Here is a 24,748-nt window from a genome sequence, read left to right as displayed (position 1 = left end):
ACAACACACTAAAAAGGACGTTTTATTAACACTAATTACACCGCACACATAATCTACACCACACTTATTACAAACTGAACAGGAAGTTTTATCAACACCAGTTACACCGCACACATGATCTACACAGGTGACTTTCTTGCAATAATCGATGTGCAATTAAACGGATTACCATAAGAACCTCTGGATTTTCAACTCGCGGAAACATTTTGATTAGGCATCACTAATCTTATGGAGGGAACCTTGACTGAATTTAAAAAGCCCCCATATTCCCTCGGAAGCTGGACCAAAAGTTTGCAGAAGAACTGGACCAAAAGTGAGGTGGAAGGATATGATGGAGAGCGAGCGATACGAGAGAGAGGATGCTCATGGTAGAGGGTTTTGCGGAGAGAAGGCTCTTGTAGCCAACCTCACAAGGTGGAATTGGCTTGCTTTTGTAATTTTAGACATTTACCTTCTTGGCATGACTCCCCATAGTGCCATCGGTAACCCGACAGGCAGCGGGTGACCCAAAGGTGTCATCAAAGATTGGAAACCATGACAAAAGTCAAAAAAGGGGTTATGGACTAGAAGCCTAGCCCGAGGTCTGTACGGCAACACTGAACAGTCAGAACGTGTTCCGAAAATTAACAAACACTGCACCTTCTCCAATGACGAAGATTATGTCAACCTCAATAGAAGACGGAGATCTGCACTGAAGCAAACAGCAAAAGAGGGTGTTGCCTGACGTGAACTGCAGCACAGAGGAGGAGACCACCCTTGACCGCAAAGTGCGTTTCCACGCATGAGGCATGGGGGATGCACGGAAAAAAAAAAAGAGAAGGTTTCATGGACCAACTGGGTCCTGGAAATGTGACCCCATACCCAAAATGGACGTGGATAGTTCCAAGCCCTGGGAGGACTCCGTTCCACCATCTGAAACACGCAAATGGAGAATAACAACCAAAAGGGATTAATCAGGCCATTAAAAGGTCGTTGTGATGTTTAGTAACATCATTTATAAAACTAATGCCATAAAAACGAAACTTATTAGAACAGGTCAAGGACGACAACGCCAGAAACAATAGAGTTAGCGTGTTTTTCGGTGTACAAGTCGAATAGGATCACTTTCTTTCATTTTTATTTCCTTTATTCATTGACAGGTCGATTTGGAGTACAAGAAGGAGCTAGATCAACGACATAGTTCGCAAAAGTGTCATTCAGTCAGGACAATGGAGGAGTCAATTCCTCCCGAACACTCACAGTACTTCGAGGGTCACGAATATTAATGCGTTGCTTTGTGCATATTATTCAAATTACTTTGTGGGACGAAGTTTCGGATAAATTAGGAATGTAAATAGTTTATCAACATGTTTGTCATCATATGAAAGCAGTGTTTAAAACGAGAAGGGCACTCGGGAGGGCGCATCCCTCCGCCACGCAATGCCTGGTCCAGGAGAACATATCGGGCCCATTAAATTTTTGAGATATCATGATATCGTTTTTGGCTCCATCTCTCAATGGTGAAGAATCACTTTTAAAATTCGAGTAGTTGGATCCGGATCCTGATCTTCACCAAAATATAATCATTTCTTCCTTGTCAGACACCCAACCTGTCCACAAATTTCATCCGGATCCATCCACAACTTTTTGAGATATCCTGTTCACAAACAAACAAACAGAGAGGGGTGAAAACATAACCTCCTTCACCTACGGTGGCGGAGGTAACAAGCTACAGAATCATTATCAGCACCGGATCAGAGCACGTGACACGTTTCCAATCCTGAACACATTTCTCACCGACACCGTATTTCATGTGCGCAGCCATATTCCCACCATTTTCCTCAACAAATTTAACTTCCAACTTATGAGCCACCGTGTATGACTTGCGTGACTTTACGGGAGGCATTTTGGGAAGACACGGCAAGGATGGATACGTGTGATAAGGATTGAAAGGGATGGATCAAACGTAATTGGTAAGTGCGTCATAATTATATTTATTGGATGATCTCACGTGCATCAGTGAGCGGATTAACGTTCAATTGCTCAACCAATCGGCAAACATTCCGGGCGATGGTTGCTGTAGTGAGTTTTAAATTAACAATTATAAAATTTATTTCAGAAAATATCACACTTTGCAAAAAAAAAATTAAAATTGATGCAATTTAAAGTCTTCAACAACAGATAAGTCGATTCTGAGTACAAGTCGAGGTCCGGGCTTCCAGGGGAAAAATAACTATCAACTTTTATGCCAAAAATATACAGGAAATGTGGCTTGGTTCTTCAAAGCATCGATTGAAGTTGAGCTGCTTCATAAAAATACAAATCACAACAGATTGTGGTGAATTGTTCTTTTTAAATCCCCCAATGAGATCCTTTTATCTGCCACAATATTTCAATAGCAGCTGCGCAAAAGCACAGACTCGATTGCTTGTGGATGCGCCACAGACCACCAAGGAAGGAACTGAAAGAAAACCACACGTGGAGGAAGAGAATTTGAAAATGCCTTTATTTGGCGACGATGCTCCCAGGGATCGGAGGGTGAAGAGGAAAAGCAACAGAGCAGGGAGAGAACAGACACGCCACGCAGCCCGTTAATGCTCCATCGGTTCAGCGGCAGAGGCAGGCGGTTCGTCACTATCTTTAGGCGGTTGTGGTGCTGCAGGTGGTGGCTTGGGTATTAGGACGGGTGAAGAAGGGAATAGAGGGACAAAAAAGTAGAAATTAACAAAATGGAATTTCATCAGAAAATACGATGGAAATAGAAAAAAGGGTAGATCAGGGAGAGGTGAGAAGTCATCATAAAGGATAACAAAAAAAAAAGGCCTACATGGCGTTGGGGTCTTTCTTCCAGACCATCCAGGAACTTTGAAACTTTGTCATCGTTGTAGATTATAAAATCCATCCCTTTTCCGACGATTCCGATGGATACATTCTGCAGAGACAAAGAACAGTCATAGAGTGTGAAGACAATCAATAAAACAGGAATTTAAAAAAAATAATAATCATATCCCATTTTCAGATGAGCAGCAATCTCCGAGATGCAGTGACCCCAGATGTGCAGAGGCTGCACACACCTTGGTGGTGAGGTCCTGATCATTGGGCAAGGTCTCACGCAGGGCCCTCAATCCGTGCTTCACCAGGTCATCCAGGTCAGCTAAAAAAGGGCAAAAAATGGTAACGGGGAATCGAGAAAGGTCGACGACGTGCATGGAGGACACGGTACTTATGTCACAAGCACAAAAATATTCATGGAAATAAATCGGATGGTGGAAATGTACAGAGAGGAAGAGGTCCTGACCATCAAGGAACTGGTCAAGCCGTCGTTCGAGGTAGGTGCGCGCAGACTGAGAACGTGCACCAATGGACATGGCTTTGCAATCAAACACACTCGCGGAAGGACATGTCTGGTACACATGTGGTCCCTTCTCCTGCAGACGTGCCGACAGCATGCAAAACAAATATAATAACAAGAAAAACACGTCGTGCAGAGAACGATACTTGCAAAATCCACCACCCTCTCCAAAGGTTGCCATGGATACATCAAATTGTCCATTTCATTAAGATTAAAATTCACAATCTTGATCAAAACTCAGGTCAATCGGATGAAAATTCATTATTTTTCAGATTGAAATTGATGATTTTAGAAGTTTGACCTTCAGTTGACCTTTTGACCTCAGAAATAGTTGGTTTCCCAATCCAGTGATGCAATGAAATATGACCTCAAGATAACCTTTGACCTCATAATCAATAGGCTTCTCAGTTGAGACTACCTCGACAACTTGTTAAAGTTTCATGACAATCGGTTTGGAATTGTGACCTGCAGGCGACAGACAGACAGACAGACAGACAAACGGAATAACAAAATCGACTCATGAATATACTTGAAAAATCTTCGATTTTGCGAGTAATAATAATATATACATAAATATATATATATATATATATATATATATATATATATATACATATACATACATATACACACACACACACACACACACACACACACACACACACACACACACACACACACACACACACACACACACACACACACACACACACACACACACACACACACAGAGGGTGGGGCAGAGAAACAGGAGATTTTTAAAACTCAGTAATTAAATAAACATTTTGTATTTGCCAAATTACAAATATACCATCTTAAAGTACATATGATGTCATTTGTTTCTTGAAGATTACATCCTCAAGGTGACCTCCGTCTCTGCACAGGCATTCCTCCAGTCGTCCACGCATGTTTCCCATGACGCGGTGTAGCATCTCCAAATCAATTGCGGCAATCTTTTGATGAAGTCTTCATTTCAGCTTTTCAATATTGTGTGGGTGATGAGCGTATCAGCATACACTTTGCTTTTTAAGTGCCCCGATAATAAATAAAATAAAAAGTCACGTGCTGACACGTCTGGGGACCTTCGAGGCCAAGTAATGTCGCTATTCCTGCAAATGATGTGGTGATGAAAAAGTCATCGTACGGCGGCCATTGACACTCTGGCGGTATGAGACGTTGCACCATCTTGTTGAAACCAACTGGCCTCATTAACTTGCGGAAACCCAGTAGCGAGTTGACCAATTAAAGATGCAATCACGTTGGCATAGCGGATATCGGTTTTTTTAATTGCCCGTTTCTCTGCCCCACCCTGTATATAATACGCTAATGCTATCTGTCTGTCTGTCTGATTGTCCCACCCTTCAACACAGAAACGCTCCTCGGAGAGAAAATATATAAAGAAAAAGTTGCTTCAAATTAATCCAAACCTCGAGGAAAATTACAATTTTTTACCACACACAAAAAAATAATTAAACCCAGGTGGTGTATAGGCAACACCCCGCTGCCTTGATCGCTCCGTAAATAAAATGTATTTGTTAAGAAATATATAACCTTCCATTTTTGAGCTCTTTCAACCAGCACAAGAATAAACGGCTTACTTTTTTAATATCGTGTTATTTTTAGCACAGGTTCTGCTCGTAATAATAATAATAATAATAATAATAATAATAGATTAATCAAAATTCATAATTTCGCCTGTGTTGCATCAGCGAAGGAATTTGTATGTGGATTCATCATCATTCTCAGAGAGGATATTCCGATGTCCTATTCCGTCCTTTGACGGTTTGTTGTGCCGTCATGTGACTTGGTGACATCCACGGACCCCTTCAGCAGTCGAGGCAGGAACAGGTACCAACACATGCTGAGCTACTCCTTCCAGCAGGCGCAGCCGTATCTTCACTGTTCATGAGTAAATGCGAGTGCATGGAATAGTCAGCTTAAGATCCTCTCTTACAATACGGCTTGTGCAAAAAGTGGAAATATTAATTTTGATGTCCTTGCAAAATCATAAATGGACGAGGCATGCAGTAAACATTTGAATGGCAGATTAGATGAGCAACAGATTGTATAAAATTAATGAATCAGAATCAGAATCAGAAAACAATTCGCCTCGAGGCCAAACAGGAGAACCAACAAAATGTTGAATCCAGATTTAGAACGTGCAAGCGGCATCGGACGCTTGGTGCATCAGAGCAAATTGTGTCAGTCCTTGTAGTTGACTTCGAGAAGTACCAGTGGTATGATGGAGAGAATCAAAAAACCCAGAATAACACAAAAATATAAAATAAATTTACATCATATCCAGCAATGAGGAGACCGACTCCATATGGCCGGCGCCCGTAGCGCTGAGTGGGAATCTGCTTCTCTGGTGCAGAAATGGAGTCAAGACGAAGGTGACAAAGAAGAAGAAGAAAACAAGTCAACAGCTCCTACTCCTCCCCTCCCCTTCCCACCCTCCTCTCTACCCTCCCCCCGTTTCCGCACACCTTCTCTCTCCCTCCCCTTCCCACCCTCCTCTGTCCCCTCTCCTTCCACCCTCCTCTCTCTCCCCTTCCCTCCCCCATCTCCCCTTCCCTTCCCTCCCCCTCTCCCCTTCCTACCCTCCTCTTCCCTTCCCTCCCCTTCCCCACCCTTCTCTCTCCCCTCCCCACCCTCCTCTCTCCCATCCCCCTCCCACCTCTCTCTCTCCCCTCCCCTGCCCTTCCCACCCTCCTCTTCCCTCCCTCCTCTCCACATCAAAAGGATACTGTTTCCAACAAGTGAAACAAGGCGGGCGATGGGCAGTGGCGTGTCGTACACAAACCGAGAATTAAGGCATTCCTGGCGCATGAAGTTACTGTGGGATTAAAGGGAAAACGCAAACATGGCAATTACAAGGAAAAACAAATTTTAAACAATCGTTAATCACAGACCAGCAAAACAACAGCAATCCTATAATGTGCAATGGAAGCCAAGAACCTCACCACAGGACCCTGGCATCGGCAGTCAGACCGGCGATCGAGATGCCCACGTGGTTATCCACCTCCAAAATCTTCTTCTGATGGGCGGCTAGCTCAGACTGGGCTCGCTGAGATCAGATATACAGTACATGGCAAGATTCACCCCGCTGGTTAAATTCACCACTCAAACTTTCCCACCGGTTCATTGAGCACGTGATCAAAGAGCTGCCACGTGCGCTCCCAACGTAAAAACACCCAGTCAGCGATCGCGTTCAACGGCACACTCACGGGTGGACAAGCCAATGAGGGGGATCCGTGACACATCGGCGTTCCCAGATTGCACACGTACACAAATACCTCTCGCAACACGTCCGTGAATTACAGGAAGGATACGAGGTAACATATAAATAACTAGAAGGGCACTCGGTAGAGCACATACCTCCACCACGCAACGCCTGATGCAGTGGAACATATCGGGGCCAAGAGTTTTTCACTCTCTCGTGCTATACATTGTTTCCGGCCCTATCCCTGAATGGTGAAAAATCACTTTTAAAAATCCTAGTAGCTGGATCTGGTTCAGGATCTTCACCAAACTCTAATAACTTCGTCCTCGTCACACACTCAACCTCTCCACCAAATTTCGTCCGAATCCATCGCTAACTTTTTGAGATATCATGTTCATAGTCAGGTGGACAAACAGTGGTGAAAACACAACCTCCATCCACCTTCGGTGGCGGAGGTAACATCGAGCCTTTAATCCAAATAAGTCCTTGACATCCGTTCATTCACAGCCACGGCGACGTGAGCATGCGGCGGGTACCAGGCGGGTAATCTCTCTCTACCGGGATGCACTCAACAAAGAGCAATCGCTGAACATCAGGTAAGTATAGGTGGAGAGCTGGATGTGTTGTTTTGGATTGCTGCCGATTTAGCGTTTAATTTGGTGACAGGACGACTGCCATGAACGAAGCAATGCAGGCTTGAGTTATGTTAGCAGATTATATGAAAGAACAACCATGACCTAGGTTCCTTTTTGAAGAACTCAAAAAATCGATTCGAAACATTTCTAAAGTTAACAGATATAAACCGACTGCGATGACATCACGTAACGGAAGCAGAAGAGGATGGATGAAGGAGTGAGGGGTCCGGTGAAGAGATTCAAAGCCAACAAAGCAACCAAGAACGAATGAGGTTAGCAAGATTGAGAATAAAAGTGCGAGTAAATAAAATAATTAAAATTCATTCCAGAGGCTCGGTCTGATACTGCAAGCATGACGTCAGGCATGTCCCACTTGTACCTGTGTATGGTCATATATTCACGTACTCTTGATATAACGATGTGCCGGGTTTTGAGAAAGTGCATACTATGGCTCATCGTTGTTGAAAAGAAACCTTCTTGTCCGGGTTGGTTGTCCAAGATTTAGTCCCTACCCCTCCTCCTCCCCACCCTCCCCCCCCCCAAAAAAAATTAACCAATCAGCCAATAAAGAAGGCTCGCATTCGCTACATGCAAATGCAGTGTTACCTTGAGTGCAACGAGGACGGCATGTGTACGAGATTTGAGTCCCACAGTAGCAGAGCCTTGCTTCACCGCTTCCATTGCATACTCTATTTGATGTATTCGGCCCTAAGGAAAGGGAGAGAAGTAAATAAATACACACAAACATCCCAAAAAAAACCCATCAAAACCTGCCAAGTAGGATCACTGTATGTGCTACTAATTTAACAGCATTGTTGGGAAGGAAGGAAGGAAGGAAAGAAGGAAAGAAGGAAGGAGGAAGAAGGAAGAAGAACCACTCTTCCGCATCTCCAGAAATACAGGGCTGCTGAGGCAGTTTCCCTCCGCTCGGGGTCACAACCCTGGCCAGGTCGCCACTCCGATGAAATGGGTAATTCCAAAAAAAAAAAAAAATCCAAATCCATCAGGACCATAATCTGTGCAGAGCGTCGGTGCTGCTTAAGCAGTCTCCTTGGCCATTGGGTACAATCATGGACGGGTCGCCGCTCCGACACAGGATACCATGAAGCTGGCACTCATTTTGCCGACCTCGGGAGGATGACGGGCAGAGCCAACCTCAGCTGGTATTAATTTCACGGCACGATAGGGGATCAAACTCAGGACCCTAAGATCTTAAGCCAGCCACCTTAACCATGAAGCCAACACCAGGATTTATGAAGGAAAGAATTATGTTTTTAATCGTGGAGAACGACTGAGAAAGATTCACAGAAAGACATCAATACGAGAGTGTTTTGCTTCAAAGACCTTACCTGTGGACTCCAAACCGTGACGTCGTTGTCATACTGGTTTCGAAACTGCAAGCAAACATAACACCTCAGTACTATTGTTGTGTCCTTCTCCTTCACAAAATGCTTCAATAAAATGCACAAAAATAAGAACACTTGCGTCGAACAAACTCAAAAGACATTTCAATGCCTAAATGTATTGTGATGTGTTGTAAAGAAGCCATTTTGCCAGTTTCATTGAGGCCATTTCATTTCACACGCCAGGTGATGCATCGTGTAGAAATGCTGGCCCCTGATCCCTTGACCAGGTCGGTATGCTGCTTGGAACAGCAACTCTTACAACAGGAATAGGGAACGAACAAACGCTGGAATTTTCACACGAATGCACAACTGCTAACTTCGTAGTTTGTGTTCCGCCATCAGCGTCTCATTTCCCAGGGGTCCCAAAGGGTCGTGGAGTGTCCCAGAGCTACCGGCTCTCATCGATGAACGGACAGGAGTTAAAACGGACCAAAAGGATCACGTTTAACGTCACGGGTTGCGTTCGCGTGCAGGTGTGTGCTGTTGGTGCATCAAATCACCTGAGCGCACTGGAAACCATTCTTCTTCTGTTTATACTCGCTCACTGTTCATACCTTGTAGCACGCGTCCTATTGTTGTGGGGCCAGGTCTCGGTGGCGAGCACGACCGCTAAAGGGAGCAGTAGAGTCGGCTCCAATGAACACCCGGAATTTAGGTCGTACCTTTCAGATAAATTTGAAAGGTCACGGGTCCCTTATCGGACCAAATATCGCCAATAGGTCGACCACATGTGGTAGGGTCAATTGCCAATTTCAATATACCTAAATACCCACGCAGTCCAAGTACCGGGGAACCACACCCTCGGCCGACTCTGTCCGATCCGATTCGCAGGTAACGGCTCAGATCCGGCGTAACCGAGCAGAGTTACCAGAGCTGCGCCCGACCAAACGAATAATTTACCCTCGCTATCTCTCAATACACAGCGTGCTAAGCCAATGAAAGAAACACAGAAAGGAGCTGGTACATTCAACAAAAGGGATATTTATTTATAACAATAATCGGGGAGGGGTCATTCCGTGTCAAATCAGCCAAAAAAAATTAAATTCTGGGGTGACCCCCTCAGATTTTCCTGAAAAAATTCTCAAAGCTACCTTAACATACATGAGGAAGGTTTGCCAAGTTATAGCTCAAAATTCCAAGTAGTGTTCAAGATATGGCCCTACAAACACCCTCGGGGTGTTTCAATTCTGGCAGTCGCGAGTTGCAGATTTGTATCTGAAGCATTTTTGGAGGGCTCTAAATTTCAGTTTTACAGAGTTCTGAAAATTCACACAAATGGTGCCTATTAGTGAGGCTTTCAGAATCTGACATCAAAAATGTTCTACTTAAAATACTTTTTAAGATAAGTACTCTCAAAAGTAGTGATTTGTAACATGCAGTCAAAAAATTTTGAGTTTTCAAATTGTTGCCAAAGTCAGTTTATTCATCATGAAGAATTTTGTTGCCTGATTTACATAATCTAGTTACTGGATAATTTACACAAGAAAACTGAAACCTTTTGGAGCAAAATCTTGGGTGCTATAGGTGTCTGAACTTTGCTCCAGACTCAACGACACTGAAATTTACCCCGGTTTTACCGCAAGTATTCACCATGTTGACAGTTGCACAGCTCTTTTAAATTTTTGTCACTGAAAGACACATACATAGGCAAACAGTAGTAGAAAATTCAAGAGTTGTTCTCAATCCCTTCTATTTTTAAACGAATTTTTTTTTTAATGCATCAATTTCTAATGATTCTGCAGTCCCAAAAGCTACCTTTTTAAGTTAATTTTTTACTAACAAACATGTAGAAAAAAAATAAAGATATTGTAAGAAAGTATGACTTAAGTGGAATCTTACAATATATAAGTCAGTTTAGTAAAGTTTAAAGAAGTGTACCAAAATCATTTCCAAATTTAGGCATGAAGCACAACTCTATCAAATTTAGGCTTGAAAGAGCAGGTTGCGGGTCACCGAACATGTTCTGAAAATTTATCAATATGATTATATGTGCATTAAATAGTTAGATGCAAGCTATTGTGGTTGCCTAACTATTGGGAAAATTAATGAAATTTGACTCCGAAGTTGTTATTTCTCGAGGCTGTTGAAAAAAACAGCCGCATGCCATATATGGATGGTGACGTCACGTTCTCCAAAACAAAGCGGACGCTCACTCCGTCATTGAAGAAGTGTTCAGTTGAGCGGGCCGTTCTTTCGCTTTTTTGAGCTTGCAACTGTATGTATTATCCTTTTTATATTGAATTATTGTAGAACAAAGTTATTTCAATATTTGTACATCATGCCTCGTACGTGTGTTGTCATGTTTTGCGAAAATGGCTGGAAAACGGGTAATTGCTCCCACCGATTCCCGAAGGAATCAAACATTCGCCGGCAGTGGATAAGATTTGTACAAACAAAACGGGCAGATTTTCCCCCAAAGAAAACGGGTAAAGAGGACTCTTTAGATAGACTAGTCATTCGTGGTGACCATTTGACAGCCGAGGATTACTAAGGCAACGCAATGAGTGAGCTCGGTTTCAAAACAACTGCTCAAGTGAGACTGAAGCGTGATGCTGTGCCCACCATTCAGCCTTCTCCTCCTCAGCTGGCTCCTGCTTCATCTTCTCACACTGTGTCACCTCTCAAGGATTGGGGCATTGTGTTTATCTATAAATGCGCATAAGAAATCGAGAAATTATTAGAATACACTATCCGGAAGTCCGTACGTTGTAACCCGTAATGGGGAATGCGGCTGAGAATCTCTTCCCCATCGGCCACGCCTACGCAGCAAAGTGTCTTGTCATTGGTTGGTAAATAAATGGCCATAACTTGGGAAGCACTTGTCTGATTAATATCAAACCTTGAAAAGGCACATCCACAGGGCCCCAGCAATATACCTGGCAAGTTTCAATTAGATCGGACCAGTGGTTGTCGAGAAACACCGGTCACAGACACACACACACACACACACACACACACACACACACACACACACACACACACACACTGCTGGAATTATAGACAGATATGCCACAACAGTCTCTTGAAAGTTGGGGTTTGTTCTAACTGTTCACTTTCGCTGGGGTCAAGCTCAGCTGTCAGAAAGACTTCAAGGCCAAGGCTACGGTGTATAATATTGTTGTGGTTTCTCACCACTCTGGCGTGCGAGGGACCACTTTTCACTAATCGCCGCCGCGCGCCCACCGGACATGGCAAACCGAGTCGCAGCTTTCGGATCAACGCCGAAATCCAGATACGGGTGTGTTTTTAATCACACCGTTAATCAGCCAACTATTCTGTCCACGTGCGACAGCGTCCGATTGCCGAATTGTCGATTTACCTAAGTATGCGCGTAGACAGAAATGCTGGGGATTTACACCTCAATGGGACCTGCTTGGAAACAAGCCGCTTCAGCAGCTCGCTCCGTTGGTGATTTGCTGAGCGGTGTATTATCGCGAGGCCCCGTTGGACCCGATTATCTTATCGGCTATTAAAAGCCAGCTAATATTCCGAACGCAATGACGGCAGCTCAATTGAGGGAAAGGACGCAACGAACAGGTCAACATTCACACGACATTTATTTGTACACACATAAGCAGTCATGCATGTATGCAATCATGTAGTCAATAAAGCAATGCAGTAACGAGCAAGACAAAGAACTACAACCGTTCTATTTATTATGTACACTTATTACAATTCTACTTAAGGACATGGCGCCACAACGTTCATACAAAGAAAAACCCCAGGAAAGGAAAGGGGCAGAACTGGACCTCGTGGTCCTTTAATAGTTCAGAGCTGTGGAGACCGCAAGAGCTCCGAGAGGCCGTGCTGGTTACCTGCCACCTTCGTGGTGACTCGCTGGTTGACCCTCGACGTTTCGTCGACATGGCAGTTGGCACTGCGCGACTTGCTTGGCCCAGGCCCCGCCGTGCGGCCTGGTGGTTCGGCCGAGCCGACGACGCCTTAGAGGAATGAACGGGCCTTTGCTCTTTCGAGAGTTGATGCTCTTTTAAGAGCCCGCCCGTTCTTCAGCATTGGGTCAGACCGTTCTGTCGCCTTCTCTCCGGCTTTCTCCACCGACCCATGGTTCTGCGCGGCACGGCAGGCTGGCCGCGCTCCGACTGCCCTCCACTGGACTCGAACTTTGGCGGACTGCTGGCTTCCTCTGACTCGACGCCAGCTCGACTCCAGACTTCCACTCTCTGCAGCTCCCCGACAGACTGCTTGCTTGGCGTTCAGCACGCCTTTATATGGGGTCTGTGGGTGAGGTCTGATCTTTCACCTCTCACCCTTCACTGGCTCCGCCCCTTTTGATCTTTTGATCCAATTTTATCGCGAAGCTCGGACATGCGCAGACGTGGGTGAAATCATCAACCACACGGACATTGCAGGAATCATCAGCCGTGGAAAGCGGACGTTGTGGAAATCATCAGCCCCCGTGTCTGTTGGCGGAGATGCCGCTCATCCGTCGGATTTGCCGTGGCTGGCGAAAAGATGGCGGCGTAACGGAGATGAAGGTGAGGCGATGTTGTGGTTGCTTTGTGGTGGGGATGGCGTGGTTGTTGAGAGGCAGTTGTTGAAGTAGTGGTGTTCCAAAATAAAGATTGGAAAAGAATAATGGCTGACTCAAAGATCACAACCCGGTTACACGAATAATTCCCTTTAGACATCGGTGGGGAAATCTAATCTGAACACACACTTATCGACATAACTGATCTCTGGGAAGCCTGAATGGTGTTCTGTGAATTTCCACAACTGTAACACTATATTTGGGTCCATTATTGATTCATTCTATTTCTGACTCATGAGTGACTTGAGGGTTAAAATTTATTATATCAAGTCACAGACGAATCAAACTTTACATTATTTCATGCATCGAACAAGAAAATGAAAATCTACAAACCAATCTGTCTGGTGTAGTCTGTCAGTGTGAACTGCCAGGCAGTCGGTCCTGCCACTTGTACACGAAATAGGCCGTTTTCTGGCACTTGCAAGTGGCTCAAATTTATATGGCTCAGGGCCAGAAACTCCGTAGTATAAATTCCCATCATCCTCCGACTCGTCCTCGGCAATATCGGAATGAAAACACTCAATTTCATCGCCGCTGAAATCTCACTCTGATTCGCATCTTGCTATTGTTCACACGGTTTCTGAATGTTTACGAAGTTTTCGGAGAACGTGACGTCATGGCATCTTCGGTAACTTCTGTACTGTTTTTCGATCACTCACAAAAGTTTTGACATAAAAGTTAATTTTCGCATATTTTGAGTTTCAAATGTAAGAAAATAATTGCCCAACGATTAATTATTAATGTGATTACAACCTTCGAATCACGCGAAGTCATCAGCGACCCAAAACCTGTTCTTTAACCTAATACACAGCCCTGGAGTAACTGCCAATGCTCATTGTTACATTTTAGTATATCCTGGCAATTATAAAACTAATCACTGTTCACTTTGTACAATGGATCCAAGTACATTTGTCCAAACAATTTGATATGAAATGATGAAAAAAAAAAGTTGAATCAGATATTGTACCTACATTTACAAATGGATGTAGACTTTCGTACAATGTACACTAAGTATATAATCAATTAGATATGCAAATCAATATTTATAATGGTGATTATTATGATCACATTATGCGTCTTAATTTGTAGTTGAGATTGGTGGCGGCCTTAAACTAAAATATCCTTCAATAAAAATGTGAGCCAAATTAAAGTAGCCACATGCTTGTTCTGACCAAAAAACACAACAATTTGATCATTGTGGTGCCAACTTATGAATGTTTGGCATGGCTTCCACTTCAAAAGCACACCTATTGCTTTTATTCCACTAAATGGCGGGCCTTTTTAAAAATCGTTTAAAAATAAAAGGGATTGAGAACAACTCTTGAATTTTCTACCACAGTTTGGCTATATATGTGTATTTAAGTGACAAAAATTTAAAAGACCTGTGTAACTGTCAACATGGTGAACGATTGGGGTAAAACCAGGGTAAATTTCAGTGTCGTTGGGTCTGGAGCAAAGTTCAGACACCAATAGCACCCAAGATTTTGCTCCAAAAGCTTTCAGTTTTCTTGTGTGAAATGATCCAGTCACTCGGTGATGTAAATCAGGCAACAAAATTCTTCATGATGAATAAACTGACTTTGGCAGCAATTTGAAAACTCAAAATTTTTTGACTGCATGTTACAAATCACTACTTTTGAGAGTACTTATCTTAAAAAGTATTTTAAGTGGAACATTTTTGATTTCATATTCTGAAAGCCTCACTAATAGGTACCATTTGTGTGAATTTTTAGAACTCTGTTTGTAAAACTCTGGAATTTAGAGCCCTCCAAAAATGCTTCAGATACAAATCTGCAACTCGCGACTGCCAGAATTGAAACACCCCTAGGGTGTTTGTAGGGCCATATCTCACACACTATTTGGAATTTTGAGCTATAACTTTGCAAACCTTCCTCATATATGTTAAGGTAGCTTTGAGAATTTTTTTCAGAAAAATCTGAGGGGGTCACGGCAACCCCCGGCTGAAATGACACGGAATGAGCTGGAGGGGAACACAGAGCAGAGTTATCACGAATAAAGAATGTAATGTACAATGAGCAAAAGAAAGCCCTTACACAATTCTACTTGAAGACGGGCCCACACACTCAAAGAAATGGACCGCGTCAGGTCCTTATTGAAGGTTTCCAGCTCGAGGAAAGGTGAGCTGGAGACCAGAGCTAGCTTGGATCTTCCCGCCTCGTGCGGCCCTTGATGATCCGGCTCGGCGGGACTTGAACCCGCAACTCGATGCCACTGCAAGCACCGGGTACGGAGGGCAGCGTCAGGCTGCAGCACGCTCCTCCGGCACGCGGCGAGACAGCGAGCGCCAGCAAAGGAGACAGGCAAGCGATTCTCGTCCTGACAGACTCGCAGGCAGACGATCCTCTCGGGACAGGCTCAAGGGACAAAAAGAACAGACCTCCTCGCGCACACCCGCTCCTCTCTTCACCCCCCCCCCGACGCAACTCGCCTCCGGATTGGCCGGTGGGTTGTCAGGAGACTCGTGGCGGCCTCCTGATTGGCTGGGGCACGCGTGTGGTGCTCACCCTCCACTCATTGGCTGGAGGAAACGCTCTCTGCCCCTCCTAGGAACGGAGCTTCGACCCGAATCGACGAAGGCTCCGCCCACGTCCTCAGCCAAAAACACGTGCGTAATGGCGACCGGTCAGTGTGGGAACGTGGCGTTGTTGTTGTTGTTGGTGGTGCAAAATCCTATCTATAAAATAACTTTGTAGTGCACGTACACTTAATTACCCACTAAACAAGGGACGGGACCCTACCTAGGAACACATACTTACCGATATAACTGATCTATAGGACATGACTGTTGTGTGCAGTAAGCTTCCAAATTCGTAACACTATCGTAGTATTTTTATCGTCATTCAATCAGACAAGACTACTCAACCATTTTCATTTCTTTTAAAGTTCACACAACGCTTCAACCCAACGCGCCGGGCACGGAAATGGCTCACGTGACTCCTACATAATCAGTCTAAACTCAAGTATTTTATAACACCATTATAAATTGACGTGATGGGTAAACTTACCTTCTGGACTGGCTACTGAAAACAGCAAACACATCACAGCATGACCCAAATCGAATTTAATTAAATAAAAACGAACGAAGCTTAAGTCAACTCCTGGACTTTGATTTGACTAACAAACAAACTCCTCGACTGAACTGGAATGAGTATATAGCCAAGAAAATGAGTCATGAACACAGAACGTGTGAAGAACACCCTTGGGCGACGCACAAGTCTGGCAGCCCATGTCGGGGATGGTCTTCTTTCAACGAATGATTAAAAATAATAATGGTTAACCCTTGTTTGAATGACAAATTGTAACCTCCACCACCGTTTGTGGAAACACAGACATTTTTTATGAGGTTGGTGGCAAGATTTGCACTCCATCCACCGTAAAACACTTCATTCCGCAAAACCCACAAAATGCAAAGAAATCTGAAAACCCACTCCGTCGGACTACCTCCTGTGCAGCTGCCCTGCGGAGGGCAGCTCACAGGATGATGGGATTGGGGCAAAGCCTTTGGGACCCCCATTCCTTTATGATAGGAGGAAAAGCACAGGGTAAACTTCCTGAGTAAGATCGTGGTGGTGTGTGGTGGACTGATGCTAAGGTGTCGTCCACCAGACGGTGGTCTCCTTGGGTTAACCTGAGAGGGTCCCTTCGGGTGAGTGCCTGGAATGTCCAATCCATAAGATAGGATGATCAACTGTCTCTTTTATCATCTGAGCTCAAATGTTTGAATATCAGTATTGTAGCACTCGCTGAGGTTCGGAGACCGGATAGTGGCGAGACCATGGCAGGAGGTTACACCTACTGTTGGTCTGGTCACTCTGATGGTTACCATGCCCAAGGAGTTGCTGTAGCCGTGTCCAATAAGCTGACTCCAATGATAATTGAGGTTACACCGGTCATCGAGCAGATTATGAGACGAAGGATTCGTCACTCCTTAGGTGTCATTATGCTCTGACAGAGGTGTGTGATCTCACTGTGAAGGACGCATTCTATGCCGTGCTCGAGTGTGAGGTTGATCAGTGCCACAAGCGAGATACTCTTCTAATCTTGGGGGATTTCAATGCATCAACTGGAACTGATAGGAAAGGTTATGAGACATGTGTTGGTCCCCATGGGTCTGAAACTATGAACCAGAATAGCACTAAGTTCCTTGACTTTGAAAGAAGTCATGGACCAAGGGAGGCTGTTTCATGGTTTCATTACCCACAGGCTCATCGCTGGACTTGGTATTCCAATGCTGGTGGTGTGGCAAAGGAGATTCTCCATGTGCTCGTTGATGGGCGTTGAAGGATTTTACAAGGATTTACGAAGAATTAAGTCAGAGGAGGAGGCCATTCGGCCCATCATGCCTGCGCCACACCAATAACAGATTTAATCAATCCGACGATACCCCCTCCCTTTCGTATGCAGCCTTTTGGCTGCTACGCTGGTCCTCATTTCGCCGACCTCGGAAGGATGACAGGCTGAGTCAACCCCCCTGGTGTTAATTCAGCAGACAACAGGGCTTGAACTCAGGACCCTAGGATCCCAAGCCACCCCCTCTTACCGCTAAGCCAACACCAGGTTACTGCCAGAACTACAGGGTCTACCGGAGTGCTCAGTTCCTCAATACTGACTGAAGGCTTGTTGTAGCAACTCTGAAGTTGCAGCTTAAATCCAGGAGAATGGTATCATCCCATCTGAGGCTGGATGTTGGCAAGCTCAAGGATGAGAGAGTAGCGGAGGAGTTTGTGAACAGGCTGAGTGGAGATTTGGGGGGTCTGGGTGCTTTGTGGAATATTGAAGAGTTGTGGAGTGCCTTCAACACCACCATCCTTGATGTTGCCTTGGAACTCACCGAAGGGTGAAGAAGAATTTTGTCTCTCAAGGGACACTGGATACCATTGACCACAGTCACAGAGCCAGGCTTAATGGCAGAGCTGAGCTGTTCAGGGAGTTGAGGCGTAAAACTGTACGTGCGCTAAGGGTGGACAAGGAGGCCTATGTGCAAGGAATCTGTGAGGGGGTAGAGCATCACCTGTGGTCAAGTGATTCTCGTCCTGCTTACAGGGGAATTTGCGCATTGCGTTCCTCCAACCCTGTCCCTCGGAGTACAGTACTGCAGTTAGAGCAGAGGGTGGTGAGTCCGAAGTGAAGGCCCGCTGGGCCGATTACTTTGAGCGGCTGTACCAGGCTGATCCACAAGCTGTGCAGTTGGATGTTGGGGGTGTTACTATCCCAATTGCTTATCCTCCAATAAATCCACCTTTGTTTGTGGAAACACAGGCAGTGGTGAACCAGTTGAAATGGGGTAAAGCTCCAGCGATCTGTGGCATCCGTGCTGAACATCGCAAGGCTGGTGGAAATGCTGTACTCATGTCGTTGCATGCAGTTCTGTGCTCTGTTTGGAACACAGGCATCATCCCAACTTACTGGAAGAGGGGCCTTGTTGTCCCTCTCTGGAAGGGGGAGGGTGATCGCTAGGACTGCAACAACTACAGAGGGGTGACGCTGCTCTCAGTGCCGGGCAAGGTTTTTGCTTGGATAATTATTGATAGGGTTCACCACCATCTGCTTATGCAGTCAGGCTTTACGCCAAAAAGGTCAACAATTGACCATATGCTTGCTCTTTGGGTCCTCACCGAACGCAGGCGAGAGTTTCGGCAGGGGCTGCTTGCAGCCCATATTGATCTCTGTAAAGCGTTTGATTCAGTGAACCGGGATGCCCTCTAGAGGATTCTCGGTCTTCGTGGGGTGCCCCCAAAACTGATCAATCTGATTTCTGAACTATACTCTGGTACTGAGTGGTGTGGTGGTTCCATCCCTAACTTATTTCCAGTTGTTGCTGGAGTTCATCAGGGGTGTGTATTGGTCCCCACACTTTTCAGCACTTGTATAGACTGGATTCTAGGGAGGATGTCAGAGTGATCAAGCTGTGGTGCATCGTTTGGGAATGTCAAGATCTCTCACCTTGATTTCGCATATGATGCAGTCATCTTTGCCGAGACTCGAGATATCCTTTTGGGAGCCCTCGGGGTGCTGAAAGAGGAGTCGGAGCCGCTGGGATTATGGGTTTCCTGGGTCAAAACTAAGATCCAGGCTTTCATTGACATCTTGGATGCTGATATCTTGTCTGAATTTGTTTGTGATGAGGATGTTGAGATCACGGAGAGATTCATTTTCCTTGGTAGTGATATTTATGTCTCCGCTAGCTGTGAGCCAGAGGTCAATCGACATCTGTGTCAGGCCTGGGGTGTCATGGATTCACTGGATCATGGGCTGTGGCGCTGCCGGTACCTGTGCAGGAGGACAAAAATCCGAGTGTTAAGGTTATTGGTGCTTTCAGTCTTGCTCGACGGATGTGAGACTTGGACTCTGACCAGGGATCTGAGATGGAGACTTAATTCCTTTGGTGCCAGGTCTCTTCGGCGAATCCTTGGCTATCGCTGATCGGAATTTGTGTCCAAAGAACAGCTGCTGAGAGAGACTCAAATGAGATATTTTTACCTGCATCGTCCGTGAGCGTCAGCTGCGGGTGTCTATTTTTTTTATCTATCCCTTCTATTTTTAAACGATTTATGGAGTGTATGGACATGTGACTCGTTTTCCTGACACTGATCCTGCTCACCAGATTCTCTCAGCGAGGGAGCCTCGTGAGTGTAGGAGGCCAATGGGCCGACCGTGTGCCTCGTGGTTTCAGCAGGTCGATCAGCATCTCAAGGAGATGGAGATGGGCCAGGCATCTGCTTGGGGGATGGCCAGGAGGCCCCTGGAGTAACTGCGGTAAGTGGACGCAGCGACGCGCTGCTCCTGCACATGCTTCCAAACCTGACCCGACCTGACTAACACCGAAGGTTCATGAAGTTTATGTTTTCACCACTCTGTCTGTCTGTTTGTTTGTCTGTAAGCAGGATATCTCCAGATAGTTGTGAACAGATTCGGACAAAATTTGGTGGACAGGTTGGGTATGTGACAAGGACAAAATGATTGCATTTTGGTGAAGATCCGGATCCAGATCCGAGTACTACAATTTATCGTGATTTATCACCATTGAGAAACAGGGCTAAAAGTTATATATAGCACGATATCTCAAACAGTTATGGATGGATTCGGACAAAATTTGGTGGACAGGTTGCGTGTGTGATTAGGACGAAACGATTCAATTTTGGTGAAGATGCGAATCCGGATAGGATTATTATTCAATTCTTAAGTGATCATTCACCATTGAGAGACGAGGCCAAAAACGATATATGGTATAGCATATTTCAAAAAGTTGTGGACAAGTTATGACAAAACTAGGTGGATGATTTGGTTCGCTGACAAGAACAAGCCGATTCGATTTTGGTTCAGGTTGCACTGCAGATCTGGCCGATTGGTGGGGTACAAAACAAAAACTTTTTGTTCAGCAATGGTCGAAATTTGCACTCCACTGAAGGCCGTTCTAGTTACCTCTGCCACTGAAAGTGGAAGGTTATGTTTTCAGCCGTTTGTCTATGTGCAGGATATCTCAAAAAGTTGTTGACGGATTCGGACGAAACTTGCTGGACACGCTGGGTGTAGTTTGGGACGAGGAAGAATTTTCATTCGATTTTGATGAAGATCCGAATTTGGATCCAATTATTTTTTAAGTGATTTTTCACCATTGAGAGATATCGAATGCTATATATTGGTTTTGCACTATCTCAAAAAGTTGTGGACCGATCGCATGAAACTTGGTGGACAGGTTGGGTGTGTGACGAGGACGAATTCATTCGATTTTGGTGAATATCCGAATCCAGATCCGGATGCGAGGCATTGTGTGCTGGAGGTATGCGCTCTACCAAGTGCCCTTCTTGTTTAAAATGTGAACATTTAATGTAAGGATGGGTGATTTGTAAAATTAAACACCAGCCGGAAACCGTGATGATTCTCAGAGGTTAAGGTTGGGGTCACGACATTATTATTTTTTTTTCTTGTGTACAGAGTCATGGCTCATGGGAGAGCGAGAACACAGAACAGATCAGGACATAACAGGACAAATGGAACAGCAGAAAGAGAAGTGGGAAATGCCAACAGGAATCAGGGAGAGAATAAATGGAAACGGAACAAGAGATGCGAGTAAGGATGAGGAGTCGAGGAGAATACAGGGTAGCTAAGATGAATACAGAAGCAAACTCTCACGAAGGAAAAACTGGAAAATAATGTTGTGGTGGGGGGGGAGGGAGAGAGTGGTTTAATGGCGTTAAAGGAAACCATGGTTTTTGATTGGGGATGATCTGAGATGGTATCAACAGCTGTCTTGAATACTTGGAGGGAAGCAGAAGATTGAAGAGAAGGTGGAAGTTGGTTCCACAGGTAGGGGGGGGGGAGAAACAAAAGAGTGGAGGTGATCAGTGATTCTGGATTTTGGTAGTTTCACTAGAAGGGGGTTGATGGTGGACCGTGTGTGCCTATCAGAAACCTGGAGGTGGGGGGGGGGGACAGATTGTGGAAACAGCAGAGGGTGCAAAACAGAAAGGAGGCGGTAGAAGATGGAGAGACCACATACCAGTCTGCGAGAGTGATATGCCCAAGGACTCAGCTTCATCGGGGGAGATTCTAAAAGATTTGAAGGCCTCGGTTTTCATGGCATCAACCTGGGCAAGATGTGAGGCAGGGGAGCCAGCCCAGAGTGGAGAGCAGTGCTCTTTCAAGCTGTAGATGAAAGCCCTGGAGGTGGACAGGAGTTCAGGTGTGCCAACTGAGGACTTTAAATGACAGAGGATGCCCAGTCAGTGGCGAGGTTTGGATGTGGGGTTGTGGGACGAGGGGAAAGCAGATGGGGCTGCGGGACAAGGGGGAAACAAATGGGGGGGGTGGGACGAGTGGGAAGCAGATAGGAGGGGAGGTATTGACATTGATGGGTTTGACACCATGAATAGATATAAAGAAGTTGTTGTTGTTGTGTGCATACAACCTCGAAAAAAATGGACATCTCAGGATTCCCAAACTCGATATACGGTGAGGTTTCATGAGTGGGGTGGTAATCATGGTTTTTGTTGAAGGCATAGAGAGGCTATAAGTACAAGAGGAGGCTGTGTGAACAAAGCACTTCGGAGTGAAAAAGTTTTGGGAAATAAGCCTTGTTAAAAAGAAGAGGAAGATATTTTGAGGAAGAAGAAAGCTTGGGTCTGAACCCTGATGAAGCACGAGACTTTTATCTGTTTCTCCACAAGTAACATTTCCTCCTTTCACATCCCCACCTCTCCCTTCCTTTCACATTCCTTCCTCCATTTTCTTTTACACATGGTCAAGGTTCATGGAAGAGCTCGGACACGGAACATATTGGGGACACAACACAGCAAAGGGAACAGCAGGAGAAAATAACTTTTCGTCCTTCTTTTCCCCTTCCCCTTGTCCTTCCTTTCCCCTTGGCTGTGCCGTCAATGCAGTGCCCCCTGTAGGTTAAGGCAGGAATTTTGTAATTTGTTGGTGCCATCAATGGCTCGCCTACTCGGCGTGAAGGACGGCGTGGGATCTTTAAGGTACACCAAGCTATGCAGGTGGACGAAACGTCCGGCTTAACGTCCGTGCACCTGAGGGACGACACACACCGGGTCCTCACCCTGTCTGGGAGATACCTGGCTCGATGACTCGCTGGTATGTGTACATATAAACCACCCAACCACAAACTACCCCTCAATGAGAGCCTCTCACGAACATTACACTCTGTACACCTGCACACAATCACTCGACCACCCGTATTACTATTTTCACTCTCGCTGTGTCCGCTCAACTTAACAAAACGAACAGATTAATCAGGTTTCCTGCAAAAGGCCGCAGGTTTAATTACCGTGTTCTACCGTCCTGGTGACGTCACGGGATTACACAACAAAATAATGTTGTGGGTGTACTGTACATCCAAACAAACTAGTGTGGCCGTATGTGCAAAAATAAAAAAAATTAAAAAATTGTGACGTCAATCGTGACGTCACAGCACCGTGTCCTGTCATTGGTTGGTAAATAAATACCCATAACTTGGGAACCACTTGTCCGATTAATATCAAACCTTGAAAAGGCACATACTCAGGGCCCCAGCGTCAATTGTGACGTCATATCAATCGAAGAAGAGTTGTGACGTCAATAGTGACGTCATAGCACCGTGTCCTCGTGCAGGCCCGTACGTGCAAAAAGAAAAAAAAAAAGAATTGTGACGTGAATCGTGACGTCACAGCACCGTGTCCTGTCATTGGTTGGTAAATTAATGGCCATAACTTGAGAACCACTTGTCCGATTAATATCAAACCTTGAAAAGGCACATCCACAGGTCCCCAGCAATATACCTGGCAAGTTTCAATGAGATCGGACCAGCGGTTGTCGAGAAACAGCGGTCACAGACAGACAGACAGACAGAGATTGCTGGAATTATAGATAGATACACAATGGGAACGTTTGGGTCGCTTCTACGTAACACCTACGTCATAATAGTCCACATACAGTATATATTTATATATTCTATGAATGACTTTGCATCCACTGTAAGATGGACAAGGCCTCGGCTTCAAACCCGCGCCTTCACCAATATGAATTCCACTCCAACCGTCACATCACAAACATAAACTGTTTTAATCATCACAAGACGGGGCCGAACGGTCCCGAGAGCGTGAACATAGAATATTTACCATGATCAATCTTCGGTGTACTCGACGCTTGATTCAACTGCAAGGCACCATCCAGCCTTTACAATCGAGCGCCGATTCCCTCTCACACAGATCCCTCCTCACATGTTCACGCGAGACAAACTTACAAGATCAGAAAAAACTGTTATTTACCAGACACTAACACAACCAACGATTTTTCATAACTATTTATGAAGTAATAAACAAAATTAAATTTTTTTTTGTTCATCCCACCAGAGGCACTGTCACTACCTACACCGCCATGGTGAATAACACGATTGATGGGTCGATTAGTTTTTTTTAGACCATTTACATCAGAGCGATGACGCAGATCGTTATCAGGACCGATAGAGAATGTGAAAGGTAATACATAATAATGATGTCTTCCCGACATCCTGAAACAAAACGGCTCGGCGTGACGAAACCGATGAAAAACGACTCAAACTCCGGAAGTGACGTCATCACGTATTTGTTTTATTTCCTACTGCCGATTGTTTATCCACCCTTCTGGTAGATTTTGTACATTAATATTTTTCCTGAATAAAGTATAAATATATATATATGCTGTATTATACAATAAATCAATCGATGGACGTGATGTGCTTCCATGCAAGAGGCAGAGAATCGCGAAAACTCGAACTTGCATAAAACACTTCCGCTTCCTGCGGAAGAGCAACAACCCTGGAAGATACTCAGGACTCCATGTTGGGCCAGACCGGAAGTGACGTTTATTTGCGATCACGGAGCACAACCAACAACAACCGGAAATCAACATATATTGCAAACACCCTCCTTATGGTCGGGGTCAGTACCTTCCCAGGGAGACCACTCCATGCATTAACTACTCTCTGAGTGAAAGTCCCCTGCCTGACTACCATCTTGATATAACTCTCCTTCACTCTCAGGATGTGGCCCTTGGTCCCATCACCCTCTACTCTGTTGAATAAATAATCTACAATTATTTTGGGTTATA

General features: G+C 45.0%; 1 protein-coding gene across 1 annotated transcript; it reads right to left on the bottom strand.

Moving 5' to 3' along the window:
• Positions 1–2,467: 2,467 nt before the first annotated feature.
• Positions 2,468–23,918, bottom strand: PSMA1 (proteasome 20S subunit alpha 1). Its single transcript, XM_085863194.1, has 10 exons — positions 23,779–23,918; positions 8,539–8,583; positions 7,796–7,897; positions 6,295–6,398; positions 6,079–6,167; positions 5,626–5,696; positions 3,278–3,407; positions 3,054–3,133; positions 2,807–2,911; positions 2,468–2,648 (listed from the first exon to the last, which is right to left on the bottom strand). The coding sequence occupies exons 1-10, from the start codon at positions 23,779–23,781 to the stop codon at positions 2,571–2,573; spliced, it is 807 nt and encodes a 268-aa protein (XP_085719320.1). The 5' UTR covers positions 23,782–23,918; the 3' UTR covers positions 2,468–2,570.
• Positions 23,919–24,748: the final 830 nt, after the last annotated feature.

This window comes from Eptatretus burgeri, chromosome 17 (genome assembly GCF_056783735.1).
Source record: "Eptatretus burgeri isolate ZD-2024b chromosome 17, Ebu_testis_v1, whole genome shotgun sequence".
Lineage (NCBI taxonomy): Eukaryota > Metazoa > Chordata > Myxini > Myxiniformes > Myxinidae > Eptatretus > Eptatretus burgeri.
This window is presented reverse-complemented; position numbering and strand designations above follow the sequence as displayed.

What these genes read in the sequence shown, in the direction of transcription:
- PSMA1 (XM_085863194.1), bottom strand. An exon ending in CCGTCCTCGTTGCACTCAAG is followed by an intron (nt 6,399 to 7,795) that starts GTAACACTGCAT and finishes ATCTGATCTCAG; the next exon opens with CGAGCCCAGTCTGAGCTAGC. An exon ending in GCTTGACCAGTTCCTTGATG is followed by an intron (nt 3,134 to 3,277) that starts GTCAGGACCTCT and finishes GCCCTTTTTTAG; the next exon opens with CTGACCTGGATGACCTGGTG.